The 19,775-nt window shown below is 45.0% G+C and overlaps 1 protein-coding gene across 3 annotated transcripts in view; it reads left to right on the top strand.

Annotated features, from left to right (window-relative positions):
• Positions 1-1,339: 1,339 nt before the first annotated feature.
• Positions 1,340-19,775, top strand: part of LOC128459785 (beta/gamma crystallin domain-containing protein 1) — a 28,385-nt gene continuing 9,949 nt past the window's right edge. Inside the window, exons 1-14 of one of the 3 annotated variants that reach the window (XM_053444651.1) lie at positions 4,664-4,935; positions 5,103-5,174; positions 5,475-5,783; positions 5,937-6,856; positions 7,271-10,994; positions 11,258-11,431; positions 12,422-12,460; positions 13,116-13,234; positions 14,022-14,178; positions 14,422-14,561; positions 17,187-17,313; positions 18,409-18,444; positions 19,151-19,305; positions 19,501-19,624. In XM_053444651.1, coding sequence (XP_053300626.1) covers positions 5,127-5,174; positions 5,475-5,783; positions 5,937-6,856; positions 7,271-10,994; positions 11,258-11,431; positions 12,422-12,460; positions 13,116-13,234; positions 14,022-14,178; positions 14,422-14,561; positions 17,187-17,313; positions 18,409-18,444; positions 19,151-19,305; positions 19,501-19,624 — 6,072 coding nt within the window. In that variant the 5' untranslated portion in view covers positions 4,664-4,935; positions 5,103-5,126. Of the gene's footprint in view, positions 1,982-4,661; positions 4,936-5,102; positions 5,175-5,474; positions 6,857-7,270; positions 10,995-11,257; positions 11,432-12,421; positions 12,461-13,115; positions 13,235-14,021; positions 14,179-14,421; positions 14,562-17,186; positions 17,314-18,408; positions 18,445-19,150; positions 19,306-19,500; positions 19,625-19,775 lie in introns of those variants that run through there. The other 2 variants (XM_053444652.1, XM_053444650.1) reach the window with 2 other exon arrangements.

The raw sequence follows: 19,775 nt of genomic DNA, 5'->3' as shown, positions 1-19,775 counted from the left end.
AGGACTCCTCCAAGAGATACTGTGTAACTCAAACACTGGTAATTTATTCACATACATACAATACTTTTCTCTAATTATGATCAATTATTCATTTTGTGGATTGTCTAACTATAGAGATATGTTTTGTTATGTAATGTTTATTAAAACTATTTGGAGTGAGCACACGTCTACCCTCACTGTTTGTGGATATTGAAGATATAAATACATGTGTTATCATTAGGCTGTGAGTGTTTTGCCATTAGTAAGAATTAAAACATGTGAAAGGTGATGTGTAAATATTTCATAGGGTGTAGAAGGAGACAGGTTTCAGTTTCTGTGGCACATGAATAAGTGATGAGAAAGCTGCAGATGGGGGGGGGGGGGGTGTTTGCATATATCAGTGAATGGGATGTGCAGGAGTGATGTGCACAGTGTGAGGTGTAAGTGTAGATGTGACCTGTTGGTTTTAAGAGAAGAACCTGGAGGCAAATACAGGTCCTCTGTTGAAAAGAAAAGAACAATGTGAGTTTAAAATGAATGGAAATGAATAAATGCATTAATGAAATGTTTATTCTGGCATTTAATGTCAATTTAAATGAATTTAAATGTCATAGAGGAGAAGGAATGAAGTGTGAACGTATCGAGTCCTTCTTTAAATCCTGTCTTGACATTTTATGGTAAACATGCTCCTTTCCGCTTCGGCTCCCAAACTCAAAACAAGTCTTTTAAATCAAGCAGCAAACAGAAAAACCTATTAAAGAAAACACGAGAGTCAGAATGAGACTTCAGCATCAGGACAACCTTTACATTCCATTAGATATACATAGAGAATATTATTCTCCTTCTGCTGTCATACAGAGATATTTTGTGTTGGGTACATAAAGTGCTTCCCCTCAGCTCATGCGGATTTTTTTGAAACTTTATACAGAATATATAGACATTTTATTTTCCTTAAAATTAACTCCTTATATTTGATAAGACGTGTCAGTAATACGATATCCCCCAAAATCTATTTTTAAAATATTTGCAATTGAAACATTTGAAACACAAGCCTGTAATCTCTGAACCCCCTCGGTCACATCTTTAAAAGGCCACGATTCTAAATCTAAAGAGAGGGGGGACATTTTTTATTGTATGCAGCTTTCCACTGAGCAAAAATAGTTTCAGCCCATACAACATGTGGAATGATGGCATGGTCCACTCTGTCTGCCAGATCTGGGCCTCAAGTTAGCCACAGCAATATCACATGTCAGCCAAAGGGGCCAAAGGTGGACCTAATTTGTTTTGTGCCAATTGGTCCAAATCCACCATTTACCACATGGCCCACTTTAGGTTCACATCCAGATTACACTTTGCTGAGAGCTCTGCATGTTTGCTGATAGAGGCCCATGTCTGGGATCGGACTGTGGAACTCTTCACTGGGCTGAACATTGAGCTACACAATCACGATAAGTGTAGAGTTTTCTGCGTTGTTATTGTTTTGGTTTGGGTCTTTATATTTGAATGTGTGTGGCGTGGCTTGATTACAGCTTTCAGTGTCTATTTTTAGGTGTGAAATGTGAAATGCAAACACCGAGGACAGTCTATAGGACATTGTCCTGCAGCAATCACAGTCTGTGTGTTCGCATGTGGCCCTTACACAGTTGCACAATGAAGCCTCCATATCTGGCTGCTGTGTCACGACGCTGACGAGCCTCGGGGTGTGTGTACCTGGCCCGGGCAGATTCCACCTAACCCCCGTCAGCCCTTTTGGGAAAGACAATAACTCCTCCAAAAAGTCACCATGACACAAGTGGTGCAGAACCACAGCCACAGCTGGTGCTTTCTTCTTTTCGTGCGCAGTGAATATTCATCGGATCTGTGCGCACAGGAGTGCGGCGGTTTTTACCCCAGGGAGGAGGAGGGAGGCACTGGAAGACTTCGACCCGTGTGAGGTGCTTCTGCAGCCGCTGCGCTAAACCGAGACGACGGGGACACACTGGAGGGACTTTATGAAATCATGGTAAGATGCTTCTCTGCGCCTCCGGGGCCGTGCGTAAAGGGATGAACTGGGGGCTTAAGGGTTTCGCTTGATAGAGGAGCGCACTGAGGCTTCAGGGCTGCAGCTGGTTTTGTGTAGAAAACCTGTTGGATGGTGTGTGTGGGCGGGTACAAGGACAAGAAAGCTTTACAAATTAAATTAATGAGGTTGATGTTATCACTGTGACAGCTGGTCCGTGATCTGTAAACACCTAAGGTCAAACTACTCCTCAGCCATCCAAGCTTCTGAAATAATATCCAACAATAAAAGGTGTTTTGCAAGAAGAAAAGCTGATTATGAGAGCCACACCCCCACCTACAGGCAAGGTGGAGTAATTGTTCATTCATGCTGCGTCGTCAATAATCGTTCAAATTAGTTAATGACCATGAAAAGTAGCATCAAGTCGAAACAAGCACTCAAAAAGTCTGCACAACTTGTTTACATGAATTGCCAAGTTGTTGCACGTATAAACCAGTCAGCATAATTTTTCAATACTGATTCAATACAGGTTTTAATAACGACTCCACTGAAGCTTCGGAGCTGCAGTTGTTTGTGTGTGCAGAAACCGGTTCGACGGTTTAACGTGGGCGGTTAAAAAAACGAGAAGAAAAAAAAGCTTTTCAATTGAGATTAATAAAGTAGATTCTTATCTCCGTAACAGTTTTTATTTCATCTGTGAACACCTCAGGTCAAACAGTTCAAGCCTCTTAATTAATATCCGACCCGAAAATCTGTATCACTTGAACAAACAAACATCGGGCCACAACCGCACCTACAGGCACGATGGAGTAATTGTGCGTTCATTTGTAGTCTGTTTATCTCCCAACCACACGGAAAATTCTGCAGAAATTCTTGTACACGAGTTTCCAAGTTATTGACGTCATCACGTACAAACCAACTAATGAGATTTTTTTCAATCAGCACAAAATGGTGGCTTTTATTTAAATGTTGCACTTTTGTCAATCGACGACTTGTGACACCAAACCTTTTAGCAAATACAGATATTTTTATGAATAACGTGCATAAGTTTTAAATGATGTATATGCCTGTCACACTTAATCCTTTTTCTGTGCTCTTTGTTATTATGCAAATATTGAAAAGTGTTTTCAAAGGGATGTTTAAACGCTCCAAACAGATATTATATGACTGTTTTTTTCTGGAAAGGTACCGGTATGCCTTGATTCAAATGTATCACTTTCCTTTAAAAGTTGAAACAATGGGTGTTTACCCAGACAGGAGAAGACAAAGGGTTAAGTTTCTTGCCCCTTTGCAGCATGGAAAGACTGACTTGAGCTGCTCGCCAAGTTAAACAAGGACACGCAGATTCTGGAAAAAGCCAAAAAAAATGTGCACAGGCTCAGAAACCCACAGTCACTGCGTCATTTCCCCTGGAAAACTTTATTTGGACATGGCCTCCTCGGTGCGTTCAAATGCTCATATGAACGTGGGACATTTGAGAGCAGCAACCATAAAATACCCGGAGCAGGTGATTTGGCAACTTTAGGCCAGCAGGGTCGCTTTAATCAACATATGATTTTAAATGAAAATGTCCTGAGCTGCTCATTTATTTACAATAGGTCTCCTCTTGACTAATTCTGGATAAATAGAGTGTAATGTCAGACCAATCTCCCGAGAACCGTAACAGATTGAGATAAAGCACAAGAGCAAAGTTGGACTCACCTGTCCTGACGTCTAGCGAGTGTCTCACATATCTGACAATCCTCTGATTCCTGTGCCATGTCGTGATGGGTTAACGCCTGGATATCTCATACATGTCCTTGTGATTCTCTGTTTACATTCAACGTTTCATGATCCTGCTTCAGGGTTTGTTGTTCGTCTGACAAATGGAATGGAATGGTATAACCGTTCTGTCTGGGTTGCTTGGTTTCCAGAGCAGAACAACAAATAGATGGCAGTAATATGTGTACAGATTATGCACACGTAGATTTGTATACAATGCACATATAATCAAACATAGTTACATCACATATTATTTATCTTTTAACCATGATAGCCGTGTATTAGCAAATGTACAGTGCCTCACGAGGACCCACAGTCTCAGACACACATAGACATGTATTTATCTGCATGTGAGAGACAGAGAGAGATAAATCAGACCATGACGAATCAGAGTAATCTCATGTGTAACAAACAATATCTCTGTTCTATCAGAGGAGTCCTCTCTCCAGAAAACAAAGAGGAGAAATGTTGTTCAGAGTGATGCAAATTCAAAGATATGACATTTCCTTGTCACAGTGAAAAATGTCAAGGTTTGTTGTTGTTCTCCATAGTGAAGGGGATTTTTAAAAAATGATAAAAGTCTGGAAATAGAGGGGAGGAGACCTGCAGTCAGTGGCAGACGGTCACACACCTGAATATCTCTGAGGCTTCACCTTCCATTCACTCCCAATCTGTGAGAGCGAAGAGATGATTTGTCTTTGGCGATATGTAGACGAAAATCCTGTCAATTGTGTCAATACCTCCTGAGTGGTATAGTTCCCACTGGCCTCGGTGTATCATGAACCACATTTTGCCTCAGAAGGTGATAACAACCACTCTGTCGGGGCTCATAGGCTACAATAAAAACTACTCTAACCATTAAAAATACAGTAAAAAATACTGTTGTCAGGTGGCTGATGAAAATCACTTTTTAACTCGGCTATACAACCAATCCAGGCTCTGGCACGTGGGGTTTCCGAGGTGCACTTAAACGCATCAGTTTAACCACTTGGCTGTGTGGAGGGGCAGAACTTCAGCTCCACTCATATCTCCAATTCCTCAGTCTAACACACTCGTGCAGTGTTTGCTTCACTGGATGCTGGGAGGATTAAACTGAACTTCTGTTTGACAAACACCATGATGCAGATTTCATTCTGTACAAACTGACAGACCTGCTGCAGGGGGGGAGGAAAGTTTTCTTCAATGTCTAATTAAGGGTGAGTCGATAATTTTTTTATTACAGCTAGTTATTGCTCTTAAGTACAGATTTATGATCGGTTCTTTCACTTTGCTCCGGCAGAATTTATGGTGAACTTCTTCTCTTTCTCTCTGCTATATTGAATATCCTGGTGGAATGATTTTGTTTTTGTTTTATGCTCTGTAGGAGTTTTTGTTCTAAACCAAAATCATGTTCAACACCTACATAAAGAGTCTGAATGATATGGTATTTTCCACGGTAAGCTCACAGGTTAAAAGCTCTCCTGCATGTATTTGCTGTGCTGAGAGATGCATGGCCGTACTAAAAAAAAAAAAAAAAAAAATGTCTGTGAACAAATAATCCCGACTTATATTTACTCTTGATGCCAAGCCTGCACTCCCTCCCTTTGTTCATTGACAGTTAACGATATTTGCATAACCATGTGCAACTACTTGTGATAGATTGCACATGTTCATATTGAAATATGCATGTTTATTGACTGCAGATGCACACGTGTAAGAAGGAATTAATCTGAGTAATTTCTCCGCTTTGGTTTAGTCTGAGAGCCCCGAGGAGCAGCCGAGCACCGGGGTCCTGGGCCGTATTGGGAGCTGGTTATCTCCTTGGAAGGCAAAGGGTCAGAAGAGTCCAACTGAAGATGACCCCCCGACCGGGGATCAGGCTTGTTGGTCAGGGGAAGGCGAGGAGAGTGAGGAGTCTGTGAGACCCTGGGCGGGGGAACAACAGTGGCAGGAGGAGGAGAAGAAGGACCAAAGCTCTGGTCCCAATCCGCTTGGACTCTCCAGAGACAGTTTCCTTTGTGAGAGGAGGGACGCCACGCAGTCTGCCCGCAGACACGACTCTGCTGTGAGTAGCACTGTGACAGGAGAGGGAGGTCCAAAGGAGGAGGAGTTTGTGGAGAGCGAGGGGAGGGAGGGGAGCAGCCACGGGGCTTCAGCGAGTGGGAATCCTGAGAGGAATGCCAGTCATCTGACACATCTCTTTTCCTCCTCTGAACAGGGCGCTGACCGGGCCCACACCCAGAGACAAGCACAGGCCCAGGCAGGCCGGAGGCTCCATGTGTACCTGGAGGAGACCAGCGTGTTTCACCACGGCCAGGTCGCCACACAGGAAGTCGTCCGCACCAAAGTCACAGAAAGCCTACAGATCCCCCAAAAGACAAAATCATCCCCTAGCTTTGATTTAACAAACGGCCCAACCTCAACAAGTGCAGAGAGCAGAGGGACAAGAGTGAGGCCTGCAGCTGAGGCACAGAGCTATTACAGCGATCCAGTGGGAGTGCCACCGAAATCACACAAAGACCCAGAGTTAGAGCCTGAACTTGATCAAGAGCAAACAGAGGCAGACAGCATGGGGCGTAAAAATGCAGCCAAGAGGAGACAGAGGAAGAACTCTCAGGGAGATGGGGTGAGCAGCCCCCAGGAGAAAATGCCTCCCAGTGCCCAGCCTTTCCCAGAGGGTTCCCTCTCATCAGATAAATCAGTGACCAGTCCTCAGGGCAAAAGTCCAAGCACTCACATGGGAGAGCCGTCTGAAAGCTCCTCCCCCAGTCCAAACCTCATCTCTAAGGACTTGCCTAAGGGAGGGGAAAACAAGACTTCCTGCTCTGATAGCGACAAGCAGTTGGACGACTTCCAGGATTCAAACTCAGTCGTTGCAGACACTCTGGTGTGGGCGGTTGATGGGGACGCAGACATGGAGGACGACAGCAGCCTTTACAAAGTGGAGAGGAAGACGGAGACACCGGAGTCTAAACGCAGGAGTATGAAGGTTTCCCGGAGCGAGGTGAAGCTCTTTAGAAAACATGTGCCGCTGGAACCCGCACAAAGTCCTGCGGGAGACGTCCAGGATTATAAATCAAAGTTAAAGAACGACCGAGGCGAAGAAAAGGAAAAACCCAAACCGGAGACTAATGCAAGGTGAGTTAAAGTTAGACGGAGACCAGTGTTTGATATGTGAATGAATGAAACTTAGAATATAATGTCTCTTTATTTGAATAGATGTTCTATTGTTCTGCTAGTGCGCCTCCCAACATAAGCAAACCTACCTGTCAGGCTTTTGTCAGGCACAACATCACTGTCAAAGCAGGGAATGTGTGTGCTATGGGTGGAAAATGACAGGTGTATTCACAATGCATCAGTGGTGTGAGTCACAGCATACAGTACAGCCCAATCATTAAAGATTAGCACTTTGAAGTAAAGTTCATGTTAAATATGGGCAGGGTGAATAATGAGGCTTGGGTATAAGAATAGCTCAAAAATCCACTTTGTTTAAAATTCTATAAAGTATTAAAATATGTTTGACTTAAGACATTCACCTCTTTTCAAACACAGACTACAAGACCTGAAGAAAACCGCAGAGGAGCCAAAACCAGTCGTCGGTCGGATCACAGATAAAATCAGCCTCTTCGAGCACCAGCAGGGGGGTGAGGGCTTCAAGAAGACCTTCCAAACCCCGAGAAGCGCCGACGTCTCCCCGGTCAGGATTGCCACAGACAAGCTTAAAGCAATTCCCGAGTTGTCATTCCCGAGGTCAAGATCGGCTGAACGCAACGCCACGGTCAAACCCAACGCCCGGCCACTGGTTGGGGAGAAACCAATGACAATCAAGGAACGAGTGAGGAACTTAACGGAGGCATCTTCGTCAGAGGCTAAGCCCGCTGTGCCTCAAAAGCCAACCATGACAGGAATGTCTAAAAAATCCACATCCTCTGTGGCAGCCGCTGCCATAGAGTTGCCAGAACAGGACAGTCAGGGTAAACTGGATGTGAAAACAGCAAAGTCAGAGATAACAATAAAACCTGATGGACGAGATACCACGTCTGTAGGGGTAAACATTTCCATTCCAAAGGATCAACCGACCGACTCTAAGAAAACCGACGCAGTGACCTGTAAACAAGGAGATCAGGGTGTGAAACCTAAGAGCTTTGAATCAGACATATCGGCTAAAGTAACGGCTGATTCTTCAGAAACCGCTGGGGACATTAGTCAGCTGCCAAAAGGTCCGAGCAGAACGGGCTCACGCTCTAAAAGAAGGAAAAGCAGAGATCCTAAAAGTCCCCTCAGCCCAAACAGCGAAAACAGATCAACACCCGGAGAGCCTACAAGTTCCCTCAGCCCAAACAGCGAAAACAGATCTACACCCGGAGAGCCTACAAGTTCCCTCAGCCCAAATAGCGATAACAGATCTACATCCAGAGAGCCTACAATCACAATCAGCCCAAAAAGCGATAACAGATCTACACCTAGAGAAACTACAACTCCCATCAGCCCAAACAGCGAAAACAAATCTACACCCAGAGAGCCTACAAGTTCCCTCAGCCCAAACAGCGAAAAAAGATCTACACCTAAAGAGCCTACAACCACCACCAGCCCAAACAGTGGAAACAAATCTACACCCAGAGAGCCTACAACCACAATCAGCCCAAACGGCGATAACAGATCTACACACAAAGAGCCTAGAAGTCCCATCAGCCTGGAAGGTGAAAACAAATCAACACCCAGAGAGCCTACAGCTCCCATCGGCCCGAAAAGTGAAAACCAACCCACACGTAAGACAGAGGTCAGAGAGCAGGTGGATAATAAAGTGGTGTCTGCCGCCAAAAAGCTCACAGCCAATGAAGGAAATACATCAGAAAAACCGTCGCTGTCTGATGCCAAACAAAAAGCTTTTAAAGAGGAAGCGGATGTTTCTGCAAAACTGGAAAAGAAGTTTGACTCATTTATAAAAAAGAATGTTGACAAACCAGCGAACGCACAGAAGGGATTCCCCGATCCGTCTGTCAACAAAGACGAACCTGATGCCCCCGCTCGTAACAGAGGAACAAGGAAGCCCATTGACAAGGATCCTGTAATTTCACCCCGAAAGGAGGGAAAGGCCGGGGGTCTGGTTTTCACACAGGAGAGAGAAAAAGCCTCCAAGGGCAGCGGGGAGAATTCAGCCCCCTCTCCCTCACCCTCTGCTGACCAGCCTCCCTCGACGGAACAGGCCCCACCTGTTGAAAACCTCAAATCTGATAAAGAATGTTCTGTTCAACACGACTCGAGAAGCAAAGAAAAAGTGAGGCCGCCCGGTCAGAGAGACAAAGGGCAAAAATCGCAACCTCAAGACAAGAGCACGGACGTGATAAAGCCGACTGGGAGTGAGGATGCCGAGAGGCAAGAAAAGTCGGGGAGAGAAAAAGCAAATCAGACTGAGAAGAAAGACAAAGATAAAACACAGCAGCTCCGGCATTCAGACTCCAAGACAGCGGGTGGTCAAGGTGACTCGGGGAAGGAGGGAACGGCTGCGAAGGGCGATGGAACAAAAATAGCTGAAAGAAAAGAGGAGCACATCAAAGACAGGACGAAACAGGAAGCTGAGAAACCAGAGCCGGCCTCTCAGTCCTCCGTAACAACCAGCGGATCATCAGAAGATCACAAAGGTCCGAGGGCGGCAACGACACAACCAGAAAAAGTCGTCCAGACTAATGAGGCGGAGAGTCGGACCAAGCCTGACAAAGGGTCTTTGAGGGGAGCAATAGAAACAACAGTGCAGACAGAAAGCTCTGGAACAGAAGTATGTCCCGTGGCCATTGCAGCCGAACCACAGCCTAATTCTGTATTAGTGGAAAAATCGAAGCATTCACCCGATGACTCACATACAGACAGAGCTAATGATGTCGAGTTCTCTAGCTCCGAGCCTAATTCCAAAGCTACAGCAGCGGCCGAGGAGGTGTCCGTAAAAGCCTCCAATTACCCTCCAGCTCGGAAAAATGTACAGACGGGCAATATTTCTGTCTCTAAACCTAAGAGAAGCCCGAGAGCAGGACAGGATGACAGGAAAAACACTGTTAAAGCAGAGCCCTCAGAGGAGAAAATCTCAGGAGATGTTGCAAAACTAGTCCCGAGCTCTACTCGCATGAGCACAGAAGAAAAAGCACAGCGTCGTCCTGATGGTGGCGCTTTAAAACCCACAGTTCATGAGACAGAGAGGACAGCTGAGGAAACATCCAGGCCCCTACCAAAGGAGCGTCCTCTAGTTCCTAATGGTGACATCACATCACATTCACCAATCCTCACAGTCAAAAAGGAAGCACCCTCTTCCCCAGAGGCAGACAAACTGACCCCAGGGTCACCCCAGCGTTTGCCCATGAAGAAGCTCCATTTGCCACGGGGACTAAGCAGGGATGATGCTACGAGCCAACAAGACGCTCCCTCCAGCTGGCTGGATGTGGACTTCCCTAAACGGAGACTGAAAGTCTCCGAGCCCAAACTGAGCTCCTCAGGGAGTGAAAGCAACCTCCTGGACAATGATCTGGACGACGATGATTTCGTAGAGAAGATAAAGAAACTCTGCGCCCCCTTCTCCTTCCCGCCGCGCAAACACACCCAACTTAGGCCACCTCAGCCCCTGTTTGCCATGCCGGCGATCAAAGAGGCCCGCTTCGAAAAGACGTTTGACCCCGATGAGTTTAAGTTCGGCTTGAGGAAGAAGGATAATTTCAAATTAGAACTGCCGAGCATGTTAGCCAAGCACAAGAAAACCGAGGAAAAATCTGTTGTGAAGCCTGCAAGGGCCAGTTTTGCCGATAGAAGCCTGCTGCTCAGCAGCCTGGACAACGACACTCGGCTCAGGGAGAAAACCCCGGTGAAGGATGAGGATGATGGCAAAGAGGAGAAAGACAATAAGATCAAGGTGAAGTCTCGCTTGGAGGGAAGCTGTGTCCTCAACAGCCTCACCTCCAGCAGCTTCAGAGGGAAGAGAAATGGAGCTCAAGCACAGGCAGACGCCAGCAGCTCTGGGGAAGTTTCTCCCAGCAGTCCCCCCCAGCTGAGCCCTCCACCCCTGCCAAGCCCAACGGCCCAAGCCCCAGTCAAAGACACACTGGCCAAGCCGAGCTCTGCCCTGAGCGGCAGAGAGGAAGCCCAGGCCGCGGAGGCTGTGGTCAATGACTCAGGTCCTCCACTTCCTTCCTTTAACGACATCAAGCTGCCAGACTATTTGGAGAAGTTCCTCCAGCGGGAACCAGCAAAACCAGTGCAAAGCACACAAGGACAAGAGGAAGTCAATAGAAAGGTTGGTTTTCTTTGCATTAGCTTCACTGCTTAAAGACGACCTGGTTGTAAATGTACTTGTCCTCAGAACTGAGATTTGAACTAGTAAAAATACCTTTCACAAGCTCAGACAAGTTGAACTGAAGCAAAGCTACAGCAGCTACAGCAACAATCAGACTGTGATCGTTGTCTAATGGAAGTTTCTAATGTTTCTAAATGGCCATGCATGGCATCTGAGGAAATTTGTATCTGTAGAGAATCAGACTAAACTTTTCTTTGTCTCAGGTTATCGAGAAAATGCCGACTGTGGTTCCTGGGGGTGAAGCAGACGTGGCTGTAAAACCAGGTCCGCTGCTTCCTGAAGCTGTTCCTCCACGTTTCCCTGGGATTCCTCCGAACACACATCCTGCTCTGCCTGAGAGGCCTCTGGCTCCGCCGCATGAGAAACCTGCTCATCATGTCAGTGAGCCCCAAACACATGTGACATCGTATATATCACAAATTAACACATTTATATGGACATAAGCTGCCCGCTTGGTGACACTATTTATTATTATTTTTATTTCTGTTAAAGCTGCGCCACATGTCCAAGGCTTCTCTGTTCACACTCCCTCCCTTGAATTTGTACGAGCGACAATGACTGTATGTGTTTAGGGCTGCATCATTTCCATGAGAAAAAGTATATCATTTCATACTAATTACATACTCCTGTAAACCAGAGTAAATTGCTGCAAAGTGTGCAAATGGAACTTGTGGTAATGATGCAGGAGCAAGCGAGCAGTCAGGTAACCTGCTGCAGGGGATTCAAAGTCATTGTGACACAGGGAAAAAAGAGGAGACTGTTTTATTCAGATGTATTATACAAATTGAAAAGAGACTCCAGATAATATAAGACATTAACTTTCCAAGCAACAACAAGAGAAATTCAGTGGCCTCCAGCGTTTCTGAAAACATCAACAAACATGACACAGCACGATGACTCTTAGCTTCCTCAGAACTGAGTGTGTGTGTGGGGGTGTTCATGCAAATTCATCTTATGAACACGATAAACAAAACCGTATTTCACACCAGCAATAATTTATTTATTACTGATAATTGTTACTTAGTTCATGCTGTGAGCTTTTCATTTGTTGTTATTTAAGTTTTTTCAGTTTCTCTTTGCTGACGTTTGAATCAGTCAACTTGACAGCTGCCAAATGTTGGTTTTAAGAAACACCTTCTTTCTACTCGCTCTGCTTCTACGTGCAAAAAGCTTTGAATTCAAATGTAGAACAGCCTGTGTGGACTGACTCTGTCTCCAGAAGTGAACTAAAGGTCGGTCAGGACAGTTAACAGACACAGAGCTGCTGCACAAAGACAAGTGCAGGTCAATGTTTCTCGCATTTTACAGATGTTTGTTGTGCACTTCCGACTTTGTCCCCAAGGTAATTCTGTGTTTCTGCATTCCAGATAAGAGTCGCCAAGGGATTTCACAAGCGTCCTGGAAAGGTACAGTAGACCCAGCTTTGCCCACTTAGAGCAGAAACAAGATGGAGGCAGGACTCTGGGCAGATAAACTCTGTGTTCTCTGGAAACATCTGCTTTTCATACGCTGTTCTTGGGGGTAAACAACGTATTATAAAAAAAACAGCGTGGGGGAAAAGTTTTCAGCTGGATGTGATTACAATCACAGAACACACAGCGCTGCCAACGCAGTGAAAACTTGTGGTTTTTCATTGTTGTGTAACTGCATTCGTAGAACGAGAGATACTCACTCCCCTGCTGTGCAGTTTCTCTCCCGGGGAACTTCTGTCATGAGTGTCATTAAAAAAAAAAAGAAAAGTGCACACTGCTTGAAAAGGCTTTCAAGGTCCAAGTTGTTGCTGTTGACTACCGGGTCTAAAGAGCAGCCACTTTTAGCTCATGCACTAAAATGTTACTTTATTTTAAAGTGCTTCCTCACATTAGCAGTATCATTGTGTGTAGCAGGAGCTGTAACTCAGGAGAGAAAATGTAGGAAAGTGCTTTACTATAGTTCCTCTTCTGCAGCGCAGTGAGTCATCATCATGCAGTTCACATGTCATGCATTGTGCCATTTACTTTTCTCTCTCCGTGGCCGATTGGTTGATCTTTTTTTGACACTGCCCCTCACTTCTCTACACAGATGGTGTTATTTGAGAAACCGGAGTTCAGTGGCCAAGCGTATGAGATTCACAGGGACGTAGCAGATGCCACGGCTCTGCAGCTCTCGCCCCTCATATCTGTGAAGGTTGTCAGAGGATGGTAAGTCGTAGGATTCAACCAGAACAGACAATGGGTAGAAAATGTGAACTGAGGTGTAGTTTGAATTAATGTGAGTGTTTGTTTGTGATTCAAGTGTTGATTGTTATGGCTGCTGGATGCGTCACAATTTAATTAAATAGCTGCGTTGAGATTTCCACACTTGATAAATATAATTATTCAGTGCACACATTCCTTTAAAGGAGCCAGTGGGGTTTCACTCAGATAGTTCAATCCCTTTTTCTTTTATTGTTATAATTGAATAGACTGTAGACAGTATATAAAGATGGATAACATTGCCAACTGGTGTCCCCCTGCAGTATCATGAACCCTGCCTCCTCCATGTTAGTGCACGGAGGAATCATACTACTGTAATTCTGTCTATATAGCCACTGACGGATGTGTGAAGGGATTTAGCATCTTGGGAAACACAATTATTCCTTCTCGTGAGGAGAGGTAGAGGAGAAAATCAATTCAGCTCTGATAACAGTCTGTTAGATAAAGATCTGAAGCATAAAGAGTGAAAACATGTCAGTGTTATGAGTGCAAAGTGTCACTTTTAACCTTCAGTTCAGTGACAGATTAACCAAATTGGATGTGTTAATGATGCTGTTGCAGTTAAAAAAACAAAACAACAGATAAGCGATATTATTTCTCTATCTGTCGCTTTCAACTTTCCGCAAGAGAGAACTTTTAAACTTAAGAAAATATTGCTAAAACCTTTTGACCCTGTTTTATGATCACATGCTTCTGCCTTATGATGTTGTATGTTTTGGATTTTTCACCACAGCTGGGTGCTCTACGAGAAACCCGACTTCCAGGGCCGCACCATTGCCTTGGAGGAGGGGGGAATAGAGCTGACGAACATGTGGGCCGAGCCCGCTTCGGAGACAGAACCACAAAACCTCCCGCCCATGCTGATTGGTTCTGTTCGACTTGCTGTCTGGGTGAGTGCACCGATCAAACGCTTCCCCCTCACGTGGCCTTTAATATCTCAATATCTATATTACAGACTCACATGGCCTTCGGAAAAAAGTAGCTAATTGTTCCATCGATCCTCAGTCCTGAATCCTCCAGAAGAAAGAAGAATAAGACATCAATACCTTACTTGGTGTTATTGTGAAGAAGGATTTAAGGACCCGTGTGGGCCACTGCTAATAATCACCGTGCTTGTTTCCACGCGTCTGCAGGATTACAGCATTCCCCATATTGATCTGTTTACTGAACCAGAGGGCCACGGGAGAGTAACACCGTACCACGATGACACAATAGAGACGGGCTCGTTTGGCGTCCCGCTGAGCACGGCTTCCATCCAAGTGCACTCTGGGGTGTAAGTGTGGCTGCCTCTGCAAAACCAATCATTAAGACCTTTAGGAATGACCTCTGTGTTACAGCAACGAATAGAGCTGTGTGTGTGTTTGTGTGGAGGGTTGTGTAACTGTATCTCAAACTGTGTGCGCTTGATCAGACTTTAAAATGTGTAAAATAATCTGTAAAATGCAGCTTTTCTCATCCATCCTATACCGTTTAACTTTCGAGGGTCACAGGGAGCTGGAGCCAAGTCCCACTGACATTTGCAACCATGCCAAAGTTTGGTTGGCCCCATCTATTCTGTCATTTATTTATTTATTTCACAAAGTGCACAGGAAAATTGACGAAAAATGGCCTCCATGCTAGCCTCAGGGTAAAAAGAAAATATTCTGAATACCGGTGGACACGGACAAATCTCCACGCGCATTTGCAGATCCACTTAGACACCACAGAAGTGTAGTTAAAATCACTGCAGCCAATTGGGAGTCCTATTTGAGTTGTAACTCCTGAGCAAAACACCTTTTCAGCAATTAGTAACTGTGTGCATTTCAATATTTATCTACACATTTATAGCACATATGCACATGTTTGCAGAATCGTCTACACGTTCGCTAATCGGATTCCTGCACACACAGACTCTGAATGCACATTTGCAGATTCTTTTACACATTTGCCAATCTGATCACGCAAACATCTCTCCAAAGTCACACACAGAGTATTGCTGCAGTATTGGCCCACGAGTCAATCACAAGACAAATGGTCTAATTATGGTGATTGATACGAGAGGGAGAAAGAGCGGTTGATTCTATTCGAAATACGATTCAATCAGTCGCTGAAAAATGAAGGAGTGCCTTTGTTTTGCAGCAGCACAAAACACAGTAATGAGACAACTCCAGTGATTTTTGTATTGATAGCGACAAACCGGAGGAGGAGACTTTCTCCTCTACAATACGTTGAGCCTGCTGAGCCGCTTGTTTTAATGGGATCCTCTCTGTTTGACTTTGACAAATGGCTGAGAGATAATAATCATTACTAAGCTCCTGAGTGTTTATCTTCGTCTTTAGTCGGATTCGCGCTCATTTGGCTGCTCAGGAATGTCTCTCCTGCCGTTGCATGTCAGAGAAACGTGACAGAGAGAGAGTAGGTGTGGGCACCCTTGGAAAACGTGGAGAGGTGGAGACTGAGAAGTCGACAGATGGAGAGTGAGAAACAGGCAAAGGTGCGGAGAGAATTTGGCAGAGGGAAGCATGTTTTTCCACGTGAGCGCTGGAGGCATTCAGGACGTTTTGTGCCCTGCCCCTGACGAGGTTAAATGACAGCAGACCTTTTTCCCACAGCTATTTTCGTAGGTTTACCTTGGCAGTCGCACCTTCGCTAGAATCCTACCATTTAAGGGATTGTTTCAGCATTTCTCAGAACCTCAACATAATCAACAACTTGCCTTCTCATCTCTGCTTAGTTATTCATGATTAACCCCACTGTTTAGCAGAAGTATGTAGTTTTGCGTCTAACAATTGTACTGTAGCTTTTACTGTGGCCTCAGCTTGTTTGACTTCACTGAGCAGACTGACTCATTTGCTCCTCTTAGTATGTGTCCTTCAGCGCCATAAGGTTGGCATCACTTCTTGGTATCGTTTCCTCGCTCTGGCAGACTGAGCTGGGTGTATATCTTATTCTCCCCAGAGGCTCACATGTGGTGATCGGTATGTAGCTTTGTGCTGTGCCACACAACGGCTCGGAATACCAGAGGTCGGGGCATAGTTCCAGCAACGGCTGCCGACACAGTAAAAAATGAATTGTTTAGAAAAATGCTTTGAACTGAGACGTACCATTTCCAAGATGTTTTATTTGAAAGCAAATAGATTTTGTTCTCTGGTCTGGTTGCGTTCCTCACGTCTGAGGTAGAGAGAAAATACCCAATTAACACACTCCCTCGACTTATGATGTATTGAGCAGAAGGTATCAATCATACTTATCTGTGTTTTAAGGACACAGGAGCCACTGACTCCATTTCACAAGTCATGCAAGGTTTTGACTCACAGTGACTTGAAAAGATTATTTTAAATAAGCTTAAAGGTTAATCATTTTAATAGGGGTTATTACTTGGAAAGATTGTGATGCTCTAATGGTCAGAAAACGCCTCACTTTGCTCAAACTGTCAATTGCTGCAGCTCCTCTTTTCAGCCTCTGTCTGAAACACTTTCAGCTCCTGTCTCTTTAAGGCCCCCCCTTCCGCCGGATAAAGCCAGGTCTGCTCCGATTGGCTAGCTGGTCCCCTCTGTTGTGATTGGTCAACTGCTTCTAGCTCGTTTAGGAAATGTCACTTTACCTGGCTTTAATAGGGGGCGTGGCAGACAAGCAGTTAGAGGTGGGAATTGCTGTCACATGACATCGAGATGATTCGTACGTTTTTTGTCGGACTACTGATGAGGCGTTTCAGGAGCATAAGTAGCAAAGACATTCCTTTTTCTACGTACTTGGGGCTTTTTTAACGTGCGTAACTAAACAGAAAAAAACTAGCTAAGACATTGGATAGAAAAAAAACTGAAAAAGTACAATATGTCTCCTTTAAAAGTCCCAGGAGGCACAAAGTAGAGAAACCTTCTGGCCTAATGTTTAATCAACATGTTCCTCTGTCCTGCAGGTGGTTGCTGTTCAGTGACCCGGGGTTCCAGGGTATGCTGGCTGTGCTGGAGACAGGGGTGTACCCTTTCCCTGAGGCCTGGGGCTTCCCCTCACCCTTCGTGGGATCTCTCAGACCTCTGCGAATGGTGAGTGACATTTAACGTACACTGCAGAGGACACTACACGTTATTCTGCTCTTGTCAGCCCTGCTTGTGCGGTGGTCCTATAGGAATACTGGTTGGTGGGTCGTTGAATTTCAATGAATTGTTTTAGAGACATTAATGATTCACAGAGGACGGAGCCCACTGACTTTGGTAAATGGTCTGTATTTATAAAGTCCTTTTCTGAACCTATGGACCACTCAAAGTACTTTATAATGTGTGTGTCATTCACACACTCTCACACTGACTCATGAAGCATCCGGAGCAGTAACACAGGACTCACAGGCACGTGCTGCAGTGTGACTCCGCTCAGCGATGGGAGTCATCCACCCCCCTCATAGCAGCAACAGCCACTCACAATTTTCTGCTCTAGACACACAACTTAGCTTCCGTGCTAGCTGTCAAAGCAATACTACACAGAGAATAACATCCAGAAGCAGATGAAGGTTCACCAACTTTCTCAACAGCCATTCTGACGTGGACCCGTATTTGCATTGGCGGGATTTGACTTGCTAGCGCCCGCACTCGGCTATTTGTTTAAACACGATTTGATTTGCTGCTTGAAAAGTTGAGAAAAGTTTGCTGCTCAACTGCAGAACACTTTCTGGAGGAGCCGGTGATTAAACCAGTAACGAGCCAATTACTAGACAACCGCTATTCCCCCTGAGGCTTGACACCAGTGGGACTTCCTGTCTGGCACCTCTCTGGAGCTGCTATTTCTTTATTTTAGTGAAGCAGCTCGACAGCAGAGGGTCACTTGAGGACAAATACAAATGCCTGTGATGATCTCCTGAAATCAACCTGCTTCACCTGGTAGTTGCAGTTCCCTTTGTGACTATAGCCTCTGTCCTGCTCTCAGCTCAGAGGCAGTCAGAAATGAGTTACCCACAGGTCCTGTTCCTTTTTCTTTTGTCACTGTTGAACCGAATGGTCACATGCATTAAATCTATGTGGACCTTTTCTTGACTCTCCGTTCACAGACACACACACACACACACACACACATTATGATCGTTGACTGTCTCATGTTCATTTAATTAGAGACAAAAATGATTGTTAATAATAATGTGTGTGTTCCAGGGCACTTTCAAAGTGGAGAATCCCAATGAAGTCAAGGTATGTACAGTTCTCTCCATCCTTATGAATGTTATGTTAAATCTATAAATGAAGGGATAGTTATTTCCTCTGGTTGTGATTTTGTTTTATTTCAAGACAGAAATTGAGACTTAAAACAGTAATTTCTTTTTTTTTTACTTTTGCCACAATCTGTTTTTCATAATAAAAGAGAGAGCATGTTCTAAAGTGCACAAATACGTAATGTCATGCTCACAAATATCTTCTCCAAGGACATGTTGTGATTCAAAATGCTCCATATTCATCAAAAAAGAAAACATCTTTGGAAAGAATCCGGTGCAGCTGGCTAACAATTAACATTCTAAACTCAAATGGGATGCAGGAGAGCACATGCCTCCCTCAAGGCCTAAAAGCCCAAATCACACAAAGTACATATCAATACCCTAAATAAGCCTGATTTAAAAAACATATATATTTATAAGAAAACTAGATAAAATGTAGAAATGTCTCCTAATGCTAAAGATGTCTGGATGAAATTCTGGATCGGCACTGAAATTGAATATTTTTTCTTTCTGAGCCGTTTCGGACAACCTTCCAGCAAGTCTCAGGAAAATCGATTTTTTTTTTGTACAATCTTGTTGACAAAGTGGTTTCAAGGACAGGGCTGAATTTCATAGCAGTTTATTTTGTCACACAGTGTCAACGGTGACTCAGGTTTAACGTACTTCCTGTCCTCATTATGCTCCAGGCTGTGGTGTATGAACAGCCTGGCTTCGAAGGCTCCTTCTTGGAAATCGACAGCGATGTTTTCAGCTTTAGCGAGGACGATGGAGACGTGGACGCTGAAAACCTCGACACCAGCCGGCTGAAGGCTGTGGGCTCACTTAAGATCATCGGAGGACTGTGAGTCTGAACTCTCCCTTCGCATTACATTTCCTTCTCCGTATGTGCACAGAATCAAATTGGCTGGCAGTCTGGCTTGGAGCAGAATCTTCTAGTCACAGCCATCCCTGCTGCCAGATGGCGATGTGGAGGTGATGTAATCCAGTCACAGTTTGCAAACACACATCCAACCCCCGCATGTATGTCTTGTTCCAGCTGGGTGGGCTACAGCCAGCCGGGGTTCGAGGGCCAGCAGCACATCCTGGAGGAAGGAGAGTACCTGGACTGCAGCGAGTGGGGGGGCTTGGAGCAGCTGCTGTCAATCAGACCAATACTGGCTGTGAGTACGACGCCGCACTAACCCAACGTTCACCAGCGTGGCGGGAATGTAACAAAGTACATTTACACTGAAGTACATTAATTTTTTTAAGTAATCAGTAACAAGGGGGGGGGGGGGGGGGGGGGGCGATCCACTGATCCACTGATCCAAT

The sequence above is a fragment of the Pleuronectes platessa genome, chromosome 17 (assembly GCF_947347685.1).
Source record: "Pleuronectes platessa chromosome 17, fPlePla1.1, whole genome shotgun sequence".
NCBI classification, from domain to species: Eukaryota; Metazoa; Chordata; class Actinopteri; order Pleuronectiformes; family Pleuronectidae; genus Pleuronectes; species Pleuronectes platessa.
Note: the sequence above shows the minus strand (reverse complement) of the source record. Positions and strands in the feature narration are given on the sequence as shown.